The 15312-nt window shown below is 37.5% G+C and overlaps 3 protein-coding genes across 16 annotated transcripts in view; 1 reads left to right on the forward strand and 2 right to left on the reverse strand.

The window, feature by feature from the left end:
- Positions 1 to 245: 245 nt before the first annotated feature.
- On the forward strand, positions 246 to 2610 carry LOC100644591 (Golgi pH regulator). The gene is made up of 8 exons (XM_012308936.3): positions 246 to 384; positions 834 to 997; positions 1053 to 1159; positions 1230 to 1640; positions 1720 to 1901; positions 1966 to 2151; positions 2243 to 2308; positions 2381 to 2610. Exons 1-8 carry the CDS (start codon positions 343 to 345, stop codon positions 2579 to 2581), a joined length of 1359 nt encoding a protein of 452 aa, XP_012164326.1. The 5' UTR covers positions 246 to 342; the 3' UTR covers positions 2582 to 2610.
- Positions 2611 to 2889: 279 nt separating this feature from the next.
- LOC100644473 (neutral alpha-glucosidase AB) lies at positions 2890 to 6710 on the reverse strand. 4 transcript variants are annotated; one of them, XM_003393071.4, is made up of 5 exons: positions 6563 to 6710; positions 6008 to 6103; positions 5519 to 5926; positions 3292 to 5432; positions 2890 to 3215 (listed from the first exon to the last, which is right to left on the reverse strand). In XM_003393071.4, the coding sequence occupies exons 1-5, from the start codon at positions 6577 to 6579 to the stop codon at positions 3103 to 3105; spliced, it is 2775 nt and encodes a 924-aa protein (XP_003393119.1). In that variant the 5' UTR covers positions 6580 to 6710; the 3' UTR covers positions 2890 to 3102. The 4 variants fall into 4 exon arrangements, with proteins under 4 accessions (XP_003393119.1, XP_012164355.1, XP_012164345.1 ...); XM_012308965.3 differs by having other exon boundaries at positions 3292 to 5435; XM_012308955.3 differs by lacking the exon at positions 6563 to 6710 and adding an exon at positions 6176 to 6513 and having other exon boundaries at positions 3292 to 5435.
- Positions 6711 to 7144: 434 nt separating this feature from the next.
- Positions 7145 to 15312, reverse strand: part of LOC100644355 (chondroitin sulfate proteoglycan 4) — a 33271-nt gene continuing 25103 nt past the window's right edge. For all 11 annotated transcript variants that reach the window (XM_048414719.1, XM_048414716.1, XM_048414701.1 and 8 more), the window contains 4 exons: positions 14676 to 14877; positions 11850 to 14567; positions 11361 to 11767; positions 7145 to 11277 (listed from right to left, as the gene is read on the reverse strand). In XM_048414719.1, the coding sequence (XP_048270676.1) occupies positions 9301 to 11277; positions 11361 to 11767; positions 11850 to 14567; positions 14676 to 14877 (5304 nt within the window). In that variant the 3' untranslated portion in view covers positions 7145 to 9300. The remainder of the gene's footprint in view (positions 11278 to 11360; positions 11768 to 11849; positions 14568 to 14675; positions 14878 to 15312) is intronic.

Below are 15312 nucleotides of genomic sequence, written 5' to 3' on the forward strand. Positions count from 1 at the left end.
AATAGATAGTATCTGCAGTAATTCATAATAATTTTTACTAGTTTGATACCATTTTCCAAAGAATAATCTTTATAAAATATAATGCACTGTATCAAAATAAGTATAAAATTTTTTAGTTCAATATGTTACAGAAACCGAAATTTAAATCTTCTCAATGATGTTTGTACATGTATAAATATGCATTTATCACAACATAATTTGTAAAGTATTAATGGATGCGGAGTGGGGCAAATCTTATAATGACCACTACGTTATGTGCAGTGACAATTTCTTTGACGTATTCTGACAAGCAACGAGATCAATTTCATACTTTGCAATGCGAAGTGTGTGTGACATTAAAAAATGGGTTTCTTGGAAGATACATTCGTGATTTTAATCACACAGGTGGAAATTTATTTCCACTAATATAAATAGATTCTTGCCGGTACTCGTAGATGTTACAGAATTAGGTTATAAATGATTGGTATTTTTATTAAAGGATTGTGACTGTAATATTTGTGTTTTTCTAGTATACATCATTTTTATTAATAATGCGAATTTCGAAACATATTTACGTTTCATGAATATTGAAATGCAAATTAATAAATTAAATTTTGTGAAATTATTTTAAAATTTCTATGTAATAGTCGAGCGTTAGCTTTATTAAATTTTTATAACGTATTATGTATTGTCTGTATTAATGTTAATAATTTTATAATAAATGTGCCAGTCCGAAATTGTGTAATCTATTTTTAAAATAACAAGTATTATTAATCTCATCTAGCCAGATTGTGTATTATCAGACCTAATTAGTTTATTTTTATCTTTTTATGTATTTGTATTGCATATTGCAGATTATCTTCTTCTTGGGAGGATGGGTATTTTTTGTAAAAAAATTATTTCGGGATTATGAAGTTCATCACAGATTAGTACAACTAATTTTTTCCACAACATTTTCACTATCTTGTACTATGTTCGAACTAATTATTTTTGAAATAATTGGAGTTCTTGACTCCAGGTAAGTAAATGATTTTTTTTTTAAATTGAGCATTATTAATATAATGTATGTTTAGTTCTAGATATTTTCATTGGAATGTTGGCCTTTATATGCTGCTATTTATGGTAATTGTTTTAATTCCATTTTACATAGCATATTTCATCATTAGCAATATCAGATTTGGTGAGTGTATTTTATAAATATTTACATTAGTATGTAATACTGAATATATTAAACGATCATTTTTTTACAGTAAGACTGAAATTAATAAGGCCATTAACAGTTGTTGTGTATCTCTTTTATCTTTACTTGTTTTGGAAAGTGGGAAATCCCTTTCCAATCTTAAGTCCAAAAAAAGGCCTATTATCCATTGAACAAGGTGTTAGTAGAATAGGAGTTATTGGTGTCACTGTTATGGCACTATTATCAGGATTTGGTGCTGTAAATTATCCATATACTTCAATGGCCTATTTTATGAGACCTGTGACATATGCTGACGTACAGGCTATAGAAAAACGATTATTACAAACAATGGATATGATCGTGGCTAAGAAAAAGAGAATGGCATTAGCTAAGAAGGGAGAAGTTGTAGGGCAAACTGAAGCTAGATCTCGACTTTGGGGGATGTTTGGTCCTTTAAGTGGTACTAAAAGTAATCAGGAAAGTATGTATTACATTCTTTGATATGATTAAAATATAAAATAGTTTCGTTTACATGTACATTTCATAAAATGTAATCACAGGTATTAAACAGTTACAAACTGAAGTTACAGCGTTAGAAGAATTATCTCGGCAATTATTTTTAGAAGCACACGATATTCAAAATGCAAGAGAACGTTTAGAATGGGCTGCTACTTGGCAGGGGAAATATTTTAATGTTTTAGGGTACTTTTTCTCTGTGTATTGTACTTGGAAAATATTCATTGTAAGCATCTATACAATAGAATTGCATAAAAAATTATAGATTTGAAGTCTATGTTTTCTTCTAGTCAACAATTAATATTGTTTTCGATCGCGTGGGCAAGAAAGATCCCGTAACTAGAGCAATTGAAATTGCAGTACACTGGATTGGTTTTGATATCGATGTTACATTTTGGTCTCAACACATTTCTTTCTATCTTGTTGGTTGTATTGTATTAACATCAATTCGTGGTTTATTACTAACACTCACGAAGGTATGTTTAAAGCAGATATTTTTTGCATTATTTCGAAAACATTTAAAAGTTTGAAAATATCTATTAAATACTGATTATTCTGTTATTTCAGTTTTTTTACGCGATATCAAGCAGCAAATCATCGAATATTATCGTACTTATACTTGCTCAAATAATGGTAAGATTATTTTATTTGATATGGATAAAAGTTTATTGCTTTTTTGATGATGTAATTATGTGTTTTTTGTAGGGTATGTATTTTGTGTCGTCTGTGCTTCTAATGCGAATGAATATGCCTGCGGAATATCGGATTATAATAACTCAAGTTTTAGGAGAATTGCAATTTAATTTTTATCATAGGTGGTTTGACGTTATATTTTTAGTATCTGCATTATCATCAATAGTATTTTTATATTTAGCTCATAAACAAGCGCCTGCAGAACGTATTTAATTTAATAAAACATCTTTTTACAATGAAAATAAAAAATTTCTTTGTAATTTCATGTTTACAGCTCCTTTGATTACATTTTGGCAACAAAATAAGTTTGTTTAACGAAATAAGAAATAAACAACATCATGTAGAATTAAAAATTAATTATAAAATATATGAACATAAAACTTAATGAATTAAGTATTTAAATATTTATTGATAGGAACATATTTAATGTTCCTACCTCTAATATATACTTACATATGATAATGCTCCTATATATGTTTTGTCCAAGTTAACATGCATAATTATAAACTTTACACGTTAAGTAATAGTTTTACATTGTCTATTGTTTAATTAATTCAAAGTAATCTTTAATTTGGTGAAATATCTGATATATATATCATTTACATTAACTCTATATTGTATTTATCTCGTTACGATATACAATGGCATTTTGATCACACATAGCTAATAAAAATACGTGAATAATAGAAAATTGGTATTAATGTATGATTACTGAGTCTATGATGAGTAAACTTCTAATGGATCAGTTCGATAGACCATTCTTCTCCCATATTTACACCTGGCTTACGCACGGTTAATACATTATTGTTTGGATTGTATTTAGTCTCCAGATTAACCTTTGCCATACCTAAAACACAAATAATTCGTAATTTAATTATAATATTAAATAATACGTTTTTGAATTGAATTAGGATGATACATACTGCGTGAATTTAATATAGCAGATTTAACACCTTTAGGTGGATTTGCAATATCTACCCTTTCCAACCAGCTTTCTGTCTGATATGAAGATAATTTGTCGATAAATGTAGAAGTTAATTTATTTCTTTCAAAAGTGAGTCTTAAATATAAGTATTTTCCATGACGATATTCAAAGCTAGCTTCATCATCGATGTACAATGTGCCATTAGCTTTACCCGCAGAATCTGTGGTAACTATTAAAGTATAGGGATCATTTTTCATTGCTACTGTACTACGACGTATTCTCATTTTACGTGGAACGATAGAGCCGCCTCTTTGGAATACCGGAATTTTATGAAGAGTCACCGGAATATTAACTAAGCCTGGTCGATAATATGGTTGCATGGTATCAACATCATACCAAATTACTGTGCCTTCTCCAGGGAAATATACGTTAACATCTGTAACTGATGGTTGAAAGACCGGGCGTACAAGTATAGAGTCACCGATTAATATTTCATCATCGATAGCATATGTCTCAGTTTCACTTGGATAATGAGCCCATAAAGGTCGCACTACCGGAGTGCCATTTACTTCATGTTCTCGGAAAAGTGTATACCATAATGGTAGATATGAATATCTCATTCTAAAAGCCTCTTTGACAATTTGAAGAGTTTCTTCGTTAAATAACCAAGGTTCACGCCGTTTAGTTTCAATATGAGAATGTTGACGATAAAAAGGAAGCCAGGCACCAGCTTGATTCCATCTAATGAACAGTTCAGAGTCTGGATTTTTGAAGAAACCAGCAACATCTGCTCCACAAAATGACATTCCAGAAACGGCTAAAGAGAGGCACATCGGATAACTTACACGTAGGTGATCCCAATCGCCTGTATTATCGCCAGTCCACATAGCTGTATAACGTTGTGAACCAGCGAAGAAAGATCTCACAAGAGTAAATGGTCGTAGTGAGCCTTTTGATCTTCTAAATAAAGCTTCATACGTAGCCATAGACAAAAGAAGTCCATTAATATTGTGAACACTTCTATGCTCCCAACCACCATAATGGACTACATCTTTAGGCATAGTTACTTCAGGACCATTAAATACGCTTGGTTCGTTCATATCATTCCAGATGTACACATCATTAGTGGTACCATGGAATTTATCTAAACTATATTGACTGATGTAATATTCTCGTACTGCTGGATCGAAAAAGTCTAAATACGAGGATGATCCTGGCCAACACCAACCCTCGTAGTCTTTTCCATCTTTTGTTTTAATGTAATAACCCATTTTTGTGGCATCATTATGCAAAAAGTAACCAGGGTCACGTTTAATATGCGGATCAATAATTACAACCAATTTTCTACCTTTTGCAGTTAAATTATGCACCATTTCAATAGGATTTGGAAATTTTCGCCCGTCCCAAGTAAAATATTTTTTACTGTCGGTGTACTCGATATCGAGCCACATAACATCCAAAGGTAAATCATGTGTATCAAAATTTTCTGCTACTTGTATAACATCATCTTGATCGTTGTAATTCCAACGACTTTGATGATAGCCTAAAGTAAACATTTGAGGTAATGGTGCTGTACCTGTTAAAGTTGTGTACTGTTTAAATACATCCAGAGGCTTAGGACCTAACATAAAGAACACGTCTATCACACCAGCTTCTGACATGAAATGAGCATCCACTTGTGACTTTTTAGCAGATCGAGATACAAAGTTTACAATACTTTCTACGACATTATTGTCTGCACTTGATAAAATATCGACCCATGTTTCTGCAGCATTATGCCAGAAGATACCAGTTGTTCTTTCTTTACCATGAGCATAGAGAACAGGTATTGCTCCATAAATTGACATTCTTTCATTGACTTCATATTCAAATACATCTAAATTGTATAATCTGTAAGGATCAGTCTGTTTTGTAGATTTTAGAGCAAAGGAATCTGCATGTTCTGGTACACCATATGCGTGTTCAGCACCAGGAAAGCTGAAGTCCAAAGCAATTGCTTCTGGGCCATTAGGTTTTGAATCATGATGAGTTTTAAAACTTTCCTCCCATGCACCTGGATCATCATCTGCACCATCACCCGGACCATCACTATTGCCATTTATTTCAACATTTTCAGTATTTTCTTCTTGTTCTGGTTTCCTGCTAATCATTATTAAAAAATGTCATTAATTATGTATATTTAATAATTAGTTGCTTTATATCAAGGGCAACTTTATGAAGCATACTTAGGTTTTGTACGATAATGTTCAAATCTCATAAGACCTCTTGCATTTGCAGACACAACCAATATATTTTGAGAGTATAAATCCACTCTAAATGGATTAGTATATAAGATAACTTTGTTTTCTCCACTTGTTATAGTTATATGATCTGTAGTTTTTTCAATTAAATTTAATTTAGATACTCGTGGTTGATCCTGAAGAGCATATTCAGGCTCATATCTATCATGTAATGGATTTTTTTCATTGATATGGAGTCTAAATGTATTATCCTTTAGTGCAGTTAATTGCAATATATAAAGAATTCTTGTATCTTTATTAAACAAGTCTATACTTATACTGGACTCATTTTGATTTAAAGTATTTGTTAAAAGTTGATATGGTGTTTTTCCAGGCTTAACTTTTCTGCAACGTCTAATAATATTGATATAATATTAATATTAGTAGCATAATTACTTAAATTCTTAGAAATGATAGACGGTATTGGAAACTTACCTGCAAAAGCTACTCTGCTCGCATGTTTTAAATACATCTCTATTAACTGCATCGATAAGGAGGAAAGAACATACTAATAGAAATAGTAATCCCAATCTACAATATAAAATAGTAAGCTCGTAAAATTTTCTGTTATGAAAAATACTCTAATTTGTTAATATCAATTACGTTTTATTCCTGAACAATAGCGGAAAGAACATTATTATGTATTTTGTTATTTGTTATTGTTGCTTTTGTAATACACTTAATTGTATTCTCATTTTACGTTAAAACGGCCTCCTGTTTTTAATGACTCTGAACAGATAATAACATTTTTATAAACAAATTAAACAGAGAAAAGTAACGCTGCGTGCCGAATCAAATCACGGTATTATCATGGACACGTCAGCGTAATCATGATTGGATTATAAAAGTAAATACATAAAGAAGTTTAATTTGTTATTTTGTATAAGCAAGATGAATTAAGTACGGAATGATTTATAGAGTGATGTATTCCGTTCATGAAGAATTAACTTCGTTTTTTGAAGGTTAAAAGGCCGAAAGTAAGTAACTTACCGCACGTATGAGGCCATGTTGAAAAGTAATTTTTGCCACAGATGAGGTATAAAATAGACTCATTACCTTATGGGACTGGGTATTCTATGTTCTGAAATACCGATTGCGCAAAAAATCAGAAATTTCGTTATGCTACAAAGGAGGTTTAACCAACATATTATGTTGATGGGATATAGAATAGGCCTGATATGTAATCAGAGATGAGAAATGAAGATCCTTTTGCCTATAATATGATTTCTGTATTTGCTGTAGTAAATCGCAGATTTTTCTGAAGTCGGTATTTCAGAACGTGAGACACGTAGCTCCATACAATGTCATATCTATTCTGTATTTAGATAATGATTATACCATCTACGTTTCAGAGCGGCAAGTTTAGGAATTGTTCAGGATTCTCTATATTTTGTCTCGAATTGGGAAATATCATTATTTATTATCTATTGTAAAATATATTTGAAAAGTTATAAGGGAGGAAAGAATATTCAACACAGCAAAGTTATATTTCTTCCTTCAATGCATGAAATTAACTGATCAAAGAATAGATTAATCATGGCCAGGTCTATAAAGGTAATTATGATTCGTTCATTTTATATAACATCGCACATTCAGTTTATTTGAATTACAAGAGTAATGCATTCAGTCGGCAGGGAAAATACAGTCCTATATAACTATATATTACATAATATAGAAGTTTGGCACTCGGATCGATTCATTTTGGGGATGTAAAAAAGCCTAACTGTTCGTTTCTAGCATATTCATTAATCAACACACGTATCTCTGTTAAAAACGTTTTCTTATCTCTCTTTGCCACACGATTGGAACTATCATATTAATGCATATGCTGCGAATTTGTGAAACAGTGTTTTCTATGTAGGAGTGTATATATTTCATATATTTATATATAATAATAATAATAATTATCGTTATTATTATCATTATCACTATATTAACATCGACGTTAGAGCATTTTCTTAATCATACGTTTCCTAGGGTTTTTATAGAAATCGTGGTTAAGGTCACTGTGAGTTTGCGCAGCTCTAAGAGACATAACGTTTAAATATCTGTCGAAAAATCGGCGAGCGCGCGAATCAACAAGTTGATATCGATTGATCGAGCGATATATTAATTTATTATAATACTGAAGAAAATGTGTGTATCTCTCATTGTTGTGCGTTCTGTACGCCGGTCGATAATTTACGAATACGGTACAATAAAATTTGTCGTTGCTGTTGGAAAATTGATTCACGATAAATTTTTCAACGTCATAGAGTATTCACATAAGAGGATTCATGTTCGATCGACAAGTTTCAATGAACTTAACCTTCACGACGTCGACGAGATAAATCTTGGTAGGTATAAAGAAAATGATATCATTATTTTTGTAGGGATAGAAAAAGATTTTTTATACATATTTTTCGAGTTATCTTTTGTTGCCGAATTTCAATTTGGCAATAGAAATTGCAAATCTTTTTGTTTCTATATGTACATGTATGGGAAGATTTTGCTCGAAAGGTAAGATGGTGTATCGGAAAGAAACGGGAGCGACCTCAAGTGATATAATGACAATTAAAAAATTCGACGTTGTACGATGTGGAATAGTAGAAATCGCGGGAATCGTGTAAAAAGATATGTGCGAAAACTCGAGTGTTTCTGGTTGTACTGCATGCTTTGAATGTGCATATTTTTTTTAGAAAAGTCGCGAATATTTTTATATATTCGTCATATGTGTATATAAATTGGAAATACGCAGTCGGTTTTGTAGTCTTTTTCTTTACAAAACTTTTTCAAGTAAATACATATGTATAATGTTTCGCGTCTGATAATACTTCTAAGTACTCCCGGTGTTCTCGAGTTAATATTTCCGTGACATTTACCCTCGATATTTTATTAAGTGTATGTAACAGTGACGGTTTTCTTTTTAGTTTTCATAAAGAAACAATAATTTTGTATTGACGAAGACAAGCGTCACCATGAAGCATCGAAGGAGAAGTATCCCGAGTGACGTAGATTTGGCTGAGAGCAGACGAGCTTCGAAAACGATCTCGATTGAATTAAAGAGCATCGTTTTGAACCTGGACATCCAACCGGAGAAAGACAGCGAAATCGACATCGTGCAGGCCTCGTGGAAAAATTCTTACAAGAATCGATAATATCTTAGGCACATTCGATCCATAATAGCGATGATAGTCTTGGGTTCTTTTAGATTTAACGAATTCACCTCACCCGGAATCGCAAGGACTTTTTTGCAGTACTAACAAGATACATCGCAAAACATTTTACGTGCAGACCACGCAAAAAGGTATTCTTTCACTAGGTATTCGATTATATGTATACTTAGCGTTCTTGTTGGAGACTATGATGTAAAAAAAAAAAAAAAAAAAAACGAAAAAGTTGATGGAAACTCTGATGCTCGACATATTGTTAACGACAATGTACTTACAATTTTAGTATTTACGGGGTATGAATAACCGTTAACTGATAGCAACGCAATCGAGTAAGTGTTCTTATCGAGGCTTCGATTACGCATGAGCGTGTCGGGAAAAGAGTTTCCGTCAAGGTTTTGGTATAAAATCGAGGCTTTCGGTAATACTCCCATCTCGCAGAGTCAATTATTATCTTTAGGCACATTAAGACCATAGTTAATCGACGATTAGTCTCAAGGTTTTGTAACAAAAACAGTCTTCAGGTTTGAGAAAGTGTTACGGCCTGTTTCGCTTTAATCGCGAACAGCCCTCCTTTTGCTAGACCCAATATTGGTTTCTTCTTAACAAGGGGTTGTTGGTCCTCTGCGTGGTGGCCGATTGACAAGGTAGATCGGACGTGTCGAAGCTGCTCCATTCGTCCCCATCCGCGACACCGTACGGATATTTCGCTGAAACGTCCACTTCGGATCCCGTGATACTTTCCAATGGACTCAAAGGTATCACTTTGCACTGAGGTAGGGTCGACGTCATCGTCGGTAGAACCGGTAACGGTGTACTGGCTGCAACGCTATTGTGATCGTTGGCGTAACGCTTCACATGAGGTGTCACAGGCATTAAATGATCCGGAGGTCTTGGAAGGGGCATTACACCCACCGCTGGAGTTGGTTCTGGTTTTTCTTCTTCGGCATGTTTGTATTTGTTATGCCTACACCTGATGGTAATGATCACCACTACACCGAGCAAAAATACGCCAAGGAGCATTCCTAGGATTAACAGGTAGTCGTTGCTCATATTGGGTGCGATCGCCATTTCACCTTCGTGACCCACCGGATCCATTGGGCCACCCAGCGTCATATTATAGTCGTCCATGTCGAGTTTCACGCGAAACTCGAACTCACCTACGGCTGGTTGAAAGATAGAGGCCGCTAAGATGAACACGAAGCTATCGATTACTCCCTCGTACTCCATCGTTGGAATTTTTCTACAAACCATGTAAATCACACCTGACATCACTTCCTGGTGTGAGAATTTCGTTACTTCTTTTTCTCGAGTTCCACGTTTCTCGCCGGAAGACGAAGAACTTCTGATGATTCTCTTTATTTTACCAAATTTCGGCTTTTTCATGATGGTATATATGGGATTACTGCTCGTTAACTTCGCCAACGGTGTGGCGTCCATGTACTGTAACGTTATCCTGGTCTTTTCACCTGCCAGAGCGATCATAGGGTTCATAATCATCAAGGGTACTATCTTTATTTCAATTCTTATGCGTTTCTGTTCAAATCCGCTCAGTCGTGCGGTTAGTTCGAGACTGTCGTTCGATACGGTCATGTCCGTTTGCATGAACATGACGCTTTTCGACAGCAAGTCTGTTTGCTTAAAACTAGCCGCCGCACCGTCGCGTACGTACAACACCCCGTACTTTGGAATCGCCGTCACTTCATAAATGACCAAGTCTTGTCTCGCGTTGGTATCGAGCTTTACGTTGCTCTCGGAGATTAGAGCTACGTTCGAGCCTTGTTGCAAGTTCACAGGACCGGGAACGGTAACGTTCAGTTTGATGGGTAAAACGTACACGTTGAACACCGTATACGTTGGATTGAAACGTCCATCCCACACCCTGAAGTAAAAGGAAGCTGCTTGAAGCGGACCATTGTGCTCGTATACCAGTCGATTGGAGTCGACATCGTGCTGAGTGAATTTGTTCACTTGACGAACTTCCGAAATATTTTCGTTGAATGGTAGAAGCAACAGACGACCGTACGTTGGCCTAGATATCACGTCGTATGCGATTTCCTCTGGCGGAGTGTCTGGATCGGTTGTCAACAAGTTCTCCCTAGTTATCGTTTGATTTTGATTTTGCACCACTGTAATGGATGGCGCGTTCGTGATCAATTTGAACGGTTCGTCGTTTACCGGTTCGATTATTACCGGAATGCTGGTGTTACACAGCAGGATGTGACCAGGGGTCAGATAAAGAGAAAAATTGATGCGATCTTCCAACGTATCCGAATGATCGTGATAATAAGCGATTTTTCCACCTTCGATTTGTGGCTGGGAGAAAGTGGTGACATTTAAATCTGGAAGAATCATCACATGGCCGTGGCTAGGTTGACTGACTAGTCTGGAGAGCACCGCTGGATTCTCGATACCAGCGTGAGTTTGAAGAAACGACACGATTCCGCTGATGTTCATGATGACTTGAGCCGAACCACCTTCTTCCACTCTCACGTTCTTCACGGATACGTATCTGTCTAATCCGCCACTGGAGACTGAAATATCTATTTGAAACATCTGCAACAGAAAACATATATAACACAGTTAACGACACATTGTACCTTGCAAACGTTTAACGAGTCTTAAGAACATAATCTCGCCTGATTAGTTAAGGATTCCGCGAAGTGTGCTTCCACGTCGAACGTAAACGAATCATTGGCGGTCAAGTCCATAAATTGTTTAGTATGTTCGTAGAAAACTTTGCTGTTGTTAATGTCTCTTTGCGTGAACCGCTCAACGTTCAACCACGCGCCCTCGCTCGTCTCCATGATAATCTTGCCGAGATGCGGTCCATTTCGCACCGTGTATTTTATTTCTCGCGTTTCATCCGAGCATTTCGTCAACAGTAGTTTGTTCGATAACATTTTTCTGGTCAGTGGAAAAACATTGAGTGCGGCGTTCTGCTCGATAGCCAGTCGGACTGGTTTAGTTGCTATCAGAATCGTATAAGATTCCGTGGTGTGTACTCCGTCGTAAAGCACGAAATTGAACTCAGCGTCGGATCCATCTGGAACATAAAGTCTCTTAAGGAATTCATGTTTACGAATAAATCGCGGGAAATTTCGGACAATAAAAAGCGGAGCGCTTACTCGTATGGGTAAAAATGATTTTCGACTCATCGATCTGTTGCTGTGTGAAATTGTAAAGATCCAGCTCCGGAGAGGATTTTAACGAGATTAGTCCGTTCCTGACTCCGCTTATGTTGAACGTTATATCACGTGCCGTGGTATCGTTATCAACAGCGGCTAATTTATCAGGCGTTAACGCGATCGAACCACCTTGCCAAACTGTTAATTTAGTTTTGTTGACGAGCACAGGCACTTCGTCGTTAACGGGTTGCACCGTGACCCACACGTCGAACGGTTCGCTAGTTTTATCACCGGCAACGAGTACCATCTTGAACGAATCTCTGGAAGATTCGTCGCCGTTGTGTTTGTATAATATTATTCCTCCGGTTAGGTGCTTCTGCGAGAATTTCTTCACCTGAGAATTCTTGGTTGATTCCAGAATCACGCCGTGCTTTGGTTTTTCTAGAATTCGATAATCCGTCACTTTGCCGGAATAGTAAGGCGTGAGGATGGAGAAGTTCGTTTCATCGAGAATGGTGCTCTTTCCCTCGATCACGACGACACCCTTCGTTTCGACGTACAGCTTCTCCGGGACGATCACGAAGTTCACGCTTAGATCGCGTAGCCAAGTTATTCCGTTCGTTACATCGACGACAAATTTGTCGTTAGTTTGATTCATTACGGATTGTACGTAGAACACGCGACCCTCGTTTATCATACTTTGGTCGAAAAACTTCACCGCATTTCCGATATAATCTTCTCGTGTCTCGTCGCTGTGCTCGTCGTGAATCTGTAGCTCCAGATACCCGTTCTGTGGCCACTCTTTCAAATAATAAACTATTTCAGAATCCGCAATCTTGGGATGCATAATTTCCAGGCTCTTTTTGCTCAACAAGATACTAGTGGCCTCTTCCACGAACACAGTTTTATTGTTCTGCACGATCAACGGTTGCCAATAGCTTTCGGGATAAATCTTAATTAGGAATATTCCCTCTGCCTCTGCTCCCTTCGTCGACACTTTGAACTTAAAACCGTCCTTTGCCAAAGATCCGCCGAGATGTTTGTACAAGACTATACCATAACGCAGATTCTCTTTGTTGAACGAGTTTGTTTCTCTACCGTGTTTCAACAGCACCCCGTGTTTTGGTTTCTCCAACACCGTGTACTTGATATCCTTGTCGGAGGTGTACACGTTCGTTTCAATATCTAACTCGTTGGGTCGGAGGGCAACCGATCGATTAAATTGCACGACGGACCCGTTGCTTTCTCTCAACCTCACGTAAGGAGGACTGGCTTGAATTTCAAGGACTCCGGCCGTGTAAAAATGCCCATCGGTAACACCAAATTCGAACTTTCCGTGATCATCGCCCTGATGTTTAAACAGTATCTGATTGTCGTCGATGTCTTGCTGACTGAATTCATGTACCTGTGACGTGGGATTGGTCACCCTGTATATTCCATTCTTCTGGGTATCTCTTCTCGTGTAAATCAGCTCGTTAGGCTTCGTGTCGATGTCCTTGTCTATATACGCGAGATCTTTGTTCGTCAACAGCCTTTCGCCCTTCGACACCACGTGAAACACCTTGTGAACCACTCGCTCCGGAGCGTTGTCGTTCTTCATTGTGATTTCGATGCGGAACAAGCCCACGTACATAAAATCCACCGCGTCCGAGGCGATAGCGACGAACTGGAACGAGTCTTCTCTGGTCTCCGAGTCATCGTGCACGTAATAGACTTTTTGGGATGAAAGTTCCTCGGAAGTAAAATAGAACGTGTTGTTCCGTGAGTGAGACTTGGAGCTGTTCGTGACGGTCAACCAACCGTGATGCGGAACTATCGTCAAGTTGTATATCAGCGACGTAACTCCGTAATCCCTTGGATTCGTTCGCAGTATTCTTAGAGGTACTCTAGAGCCTTCGTCCACCCTCAGAGTTTCCAGGCTGTCCAAAGGTTTCACGTTCTTGCTGAGGTAGTGCCTAAACTTCAAGATGGAGTGCAAATCGATGCACTGTGGGGCGCTCACTTTGAAGGCGAATTCATCGAGAATGGTGGAATAGGCTCTCTTGAACAATCGATATTTCAATTTACCGGAGTCGATGTCTTCTTGAGTGAACGTGTCTCCGGTTTCTAGCTTTCGACTCGAAAGGAACAGATTGCCGTACCTTGGTCCCGTTGTCACGGTGAACGCGATCTTGTTAAGCGTGGTTGTCAATGGATTCGTTTGGAACTTCAGATTTTGCCCGGTGACTGACACCTCCGCTACGTTGGTGAAGTTAATCGGCACCCTCTTCGTTTCTTTCAATTCGAGATCGATGAATGTGATTCGAAAGTCGTAGGTGTGCTGCGCCGTTACCTCTCTAACGCTCGCTTGAAACTTAAACTCGTCTTGATTCGGGCTGCCCTCGTTGTGAAGATACCGTATCGTGTGTAGCTCGATATCCCTGCTGGTGAAACGGTCGACGTTCATCCAGCTACCCGAGACGTCCTTCAGTTTCTGAATCGTTCCAAATTGCGGCTGCGAGACGATATCGTAACGTATATCGATAGTGTTGTCGTCGGAATTGGTGACAAAAGAGAGATTCGCTGATGTGAGGTACGAGTAAGACCGATGCACCACAACTAGCCCGGTATTCTGCATCAACTTGATTTCCAAGGGATGAGCTGCCACCCTTAAACTCGCCGGCTGGCTGCTTTCTATCCCGTCGCTCACTCGAAGATCCAGCTTCGCGTTTGGCTTCGCTGAAAAACGTAATTCAAGCGTGCGTTTGATAAAGCGTAGCTGCGAATAGACGGCAATTAACAGGCAATAATGTTTGTTTGTATAGCGAATATCGATGAAGCTGTTACCGTTTCCGCGGTGTACGTATGCAATTAATCCTTGCATTAATTCAGCCTGGGTAAACGTGTCGATTGGTCGCGACGGGTAAGTCACTCTTTCCACATAGCCAGCATCCGCGTCGGTACGTAAGACCGTGTAAACCAACATGTCTGACGGCGTGTCAGCATCGATCGCCCAAATAAATTCTTTCGTCAAGATTTTCCTCGTGCCCTACGAATTATAAACGGCTGATTATATTTGTTTATCGTCGGATTCGATCGGATAAAGAGGCCAATTCGATTCTATCTAATGGAATAAGAAATGGAAACATTAAGATTTGCAGTTGAATCGTTTCATAGATTTCAACGCGGCGAGGGTGGTCGATTTTTATAACGGAGCAAGTTATTCCATTTAGGTAGATCGCAACTCTAAGTGGTTAATTAGGAGTAACGACTGGGGGCGACTTAAATCGATTTCGTTACGACTCGACCGCCATGCCCGCTTAAAGATACGAACACTGCAGGCAGGCTATAATTTCTTCAATTCGATTAATTGATTTAGTGGGGTCGTGTGAAGTATTCAGACTGTTTCGCGTCAATTAGGTTCACGTGCTTTCGAGTTCTCGGACGGAGGCTTGTTTCAAGGAAAAGAATCATGCGACCGTTC

This window comes from Bombus terrestris, chromosome 1 (genome assembly GCF_910591885.1).
Source record: "Bombus terrestris chromosome 1, iyBomTerr1.2, whole genome shotgun sequence".
Taxonomy (NCBI): domain Eukaryota; kingdom Metazoa; phylum Arthropoda; class Insecta; order Hymenoptera; family Apidae; genus Bombus; species Bombus terrestris.

What these genes read in the sequence shown, in the direction of transcription:
- LOC100644473 (XM_012308955.3), bottom strand. Translation starts at nt 6,207, where the DNA reads ATGTTCTTTCCGCTATTGTTCAGGAATAAAAC. An exon ending in CATTATCGTACAAAACCTAA is followed by an intron (nt 5,436 to 5,518) that starts GTATGCTTCATA and finishes AATAATGATTAG; the next exon opens with CAGGAAACCAGAACAAGAAG. An exon ending in TGCTATATTAAATTCACGCA is followed by an intron (nt 3,216 to 3,291) that starts GTATGTATCATC and finishes TTTGTGTTTTAG; the next exon opens with GTATGGCAAAGGTTAATCTG.
- LOC100644591 (XM_012308936.3), top strand. Translation starts at nt 343, where the DNA reads ATGGGTTTCTTGGAAGATACATTCGTGATTTTAATCACACAG. An exon ending in ATTGGAGTTCTTGACTCCAG is followed by an intron (nt 998 to 1,052) that starts GTAAGTAAATGA and finishes ATGTATGTTTAG; the next exon opens with TTCTAGATATTTTCATTGGA. An exon ending in GTACTTGGAAAATATTCATT is followed by an intron (nt 1,902 to 1,965) that starts GTAAGCATCTAT and finishes GTTTTCTTCTAG; the next exon opens with TCAACAATTAATATTGTTTT.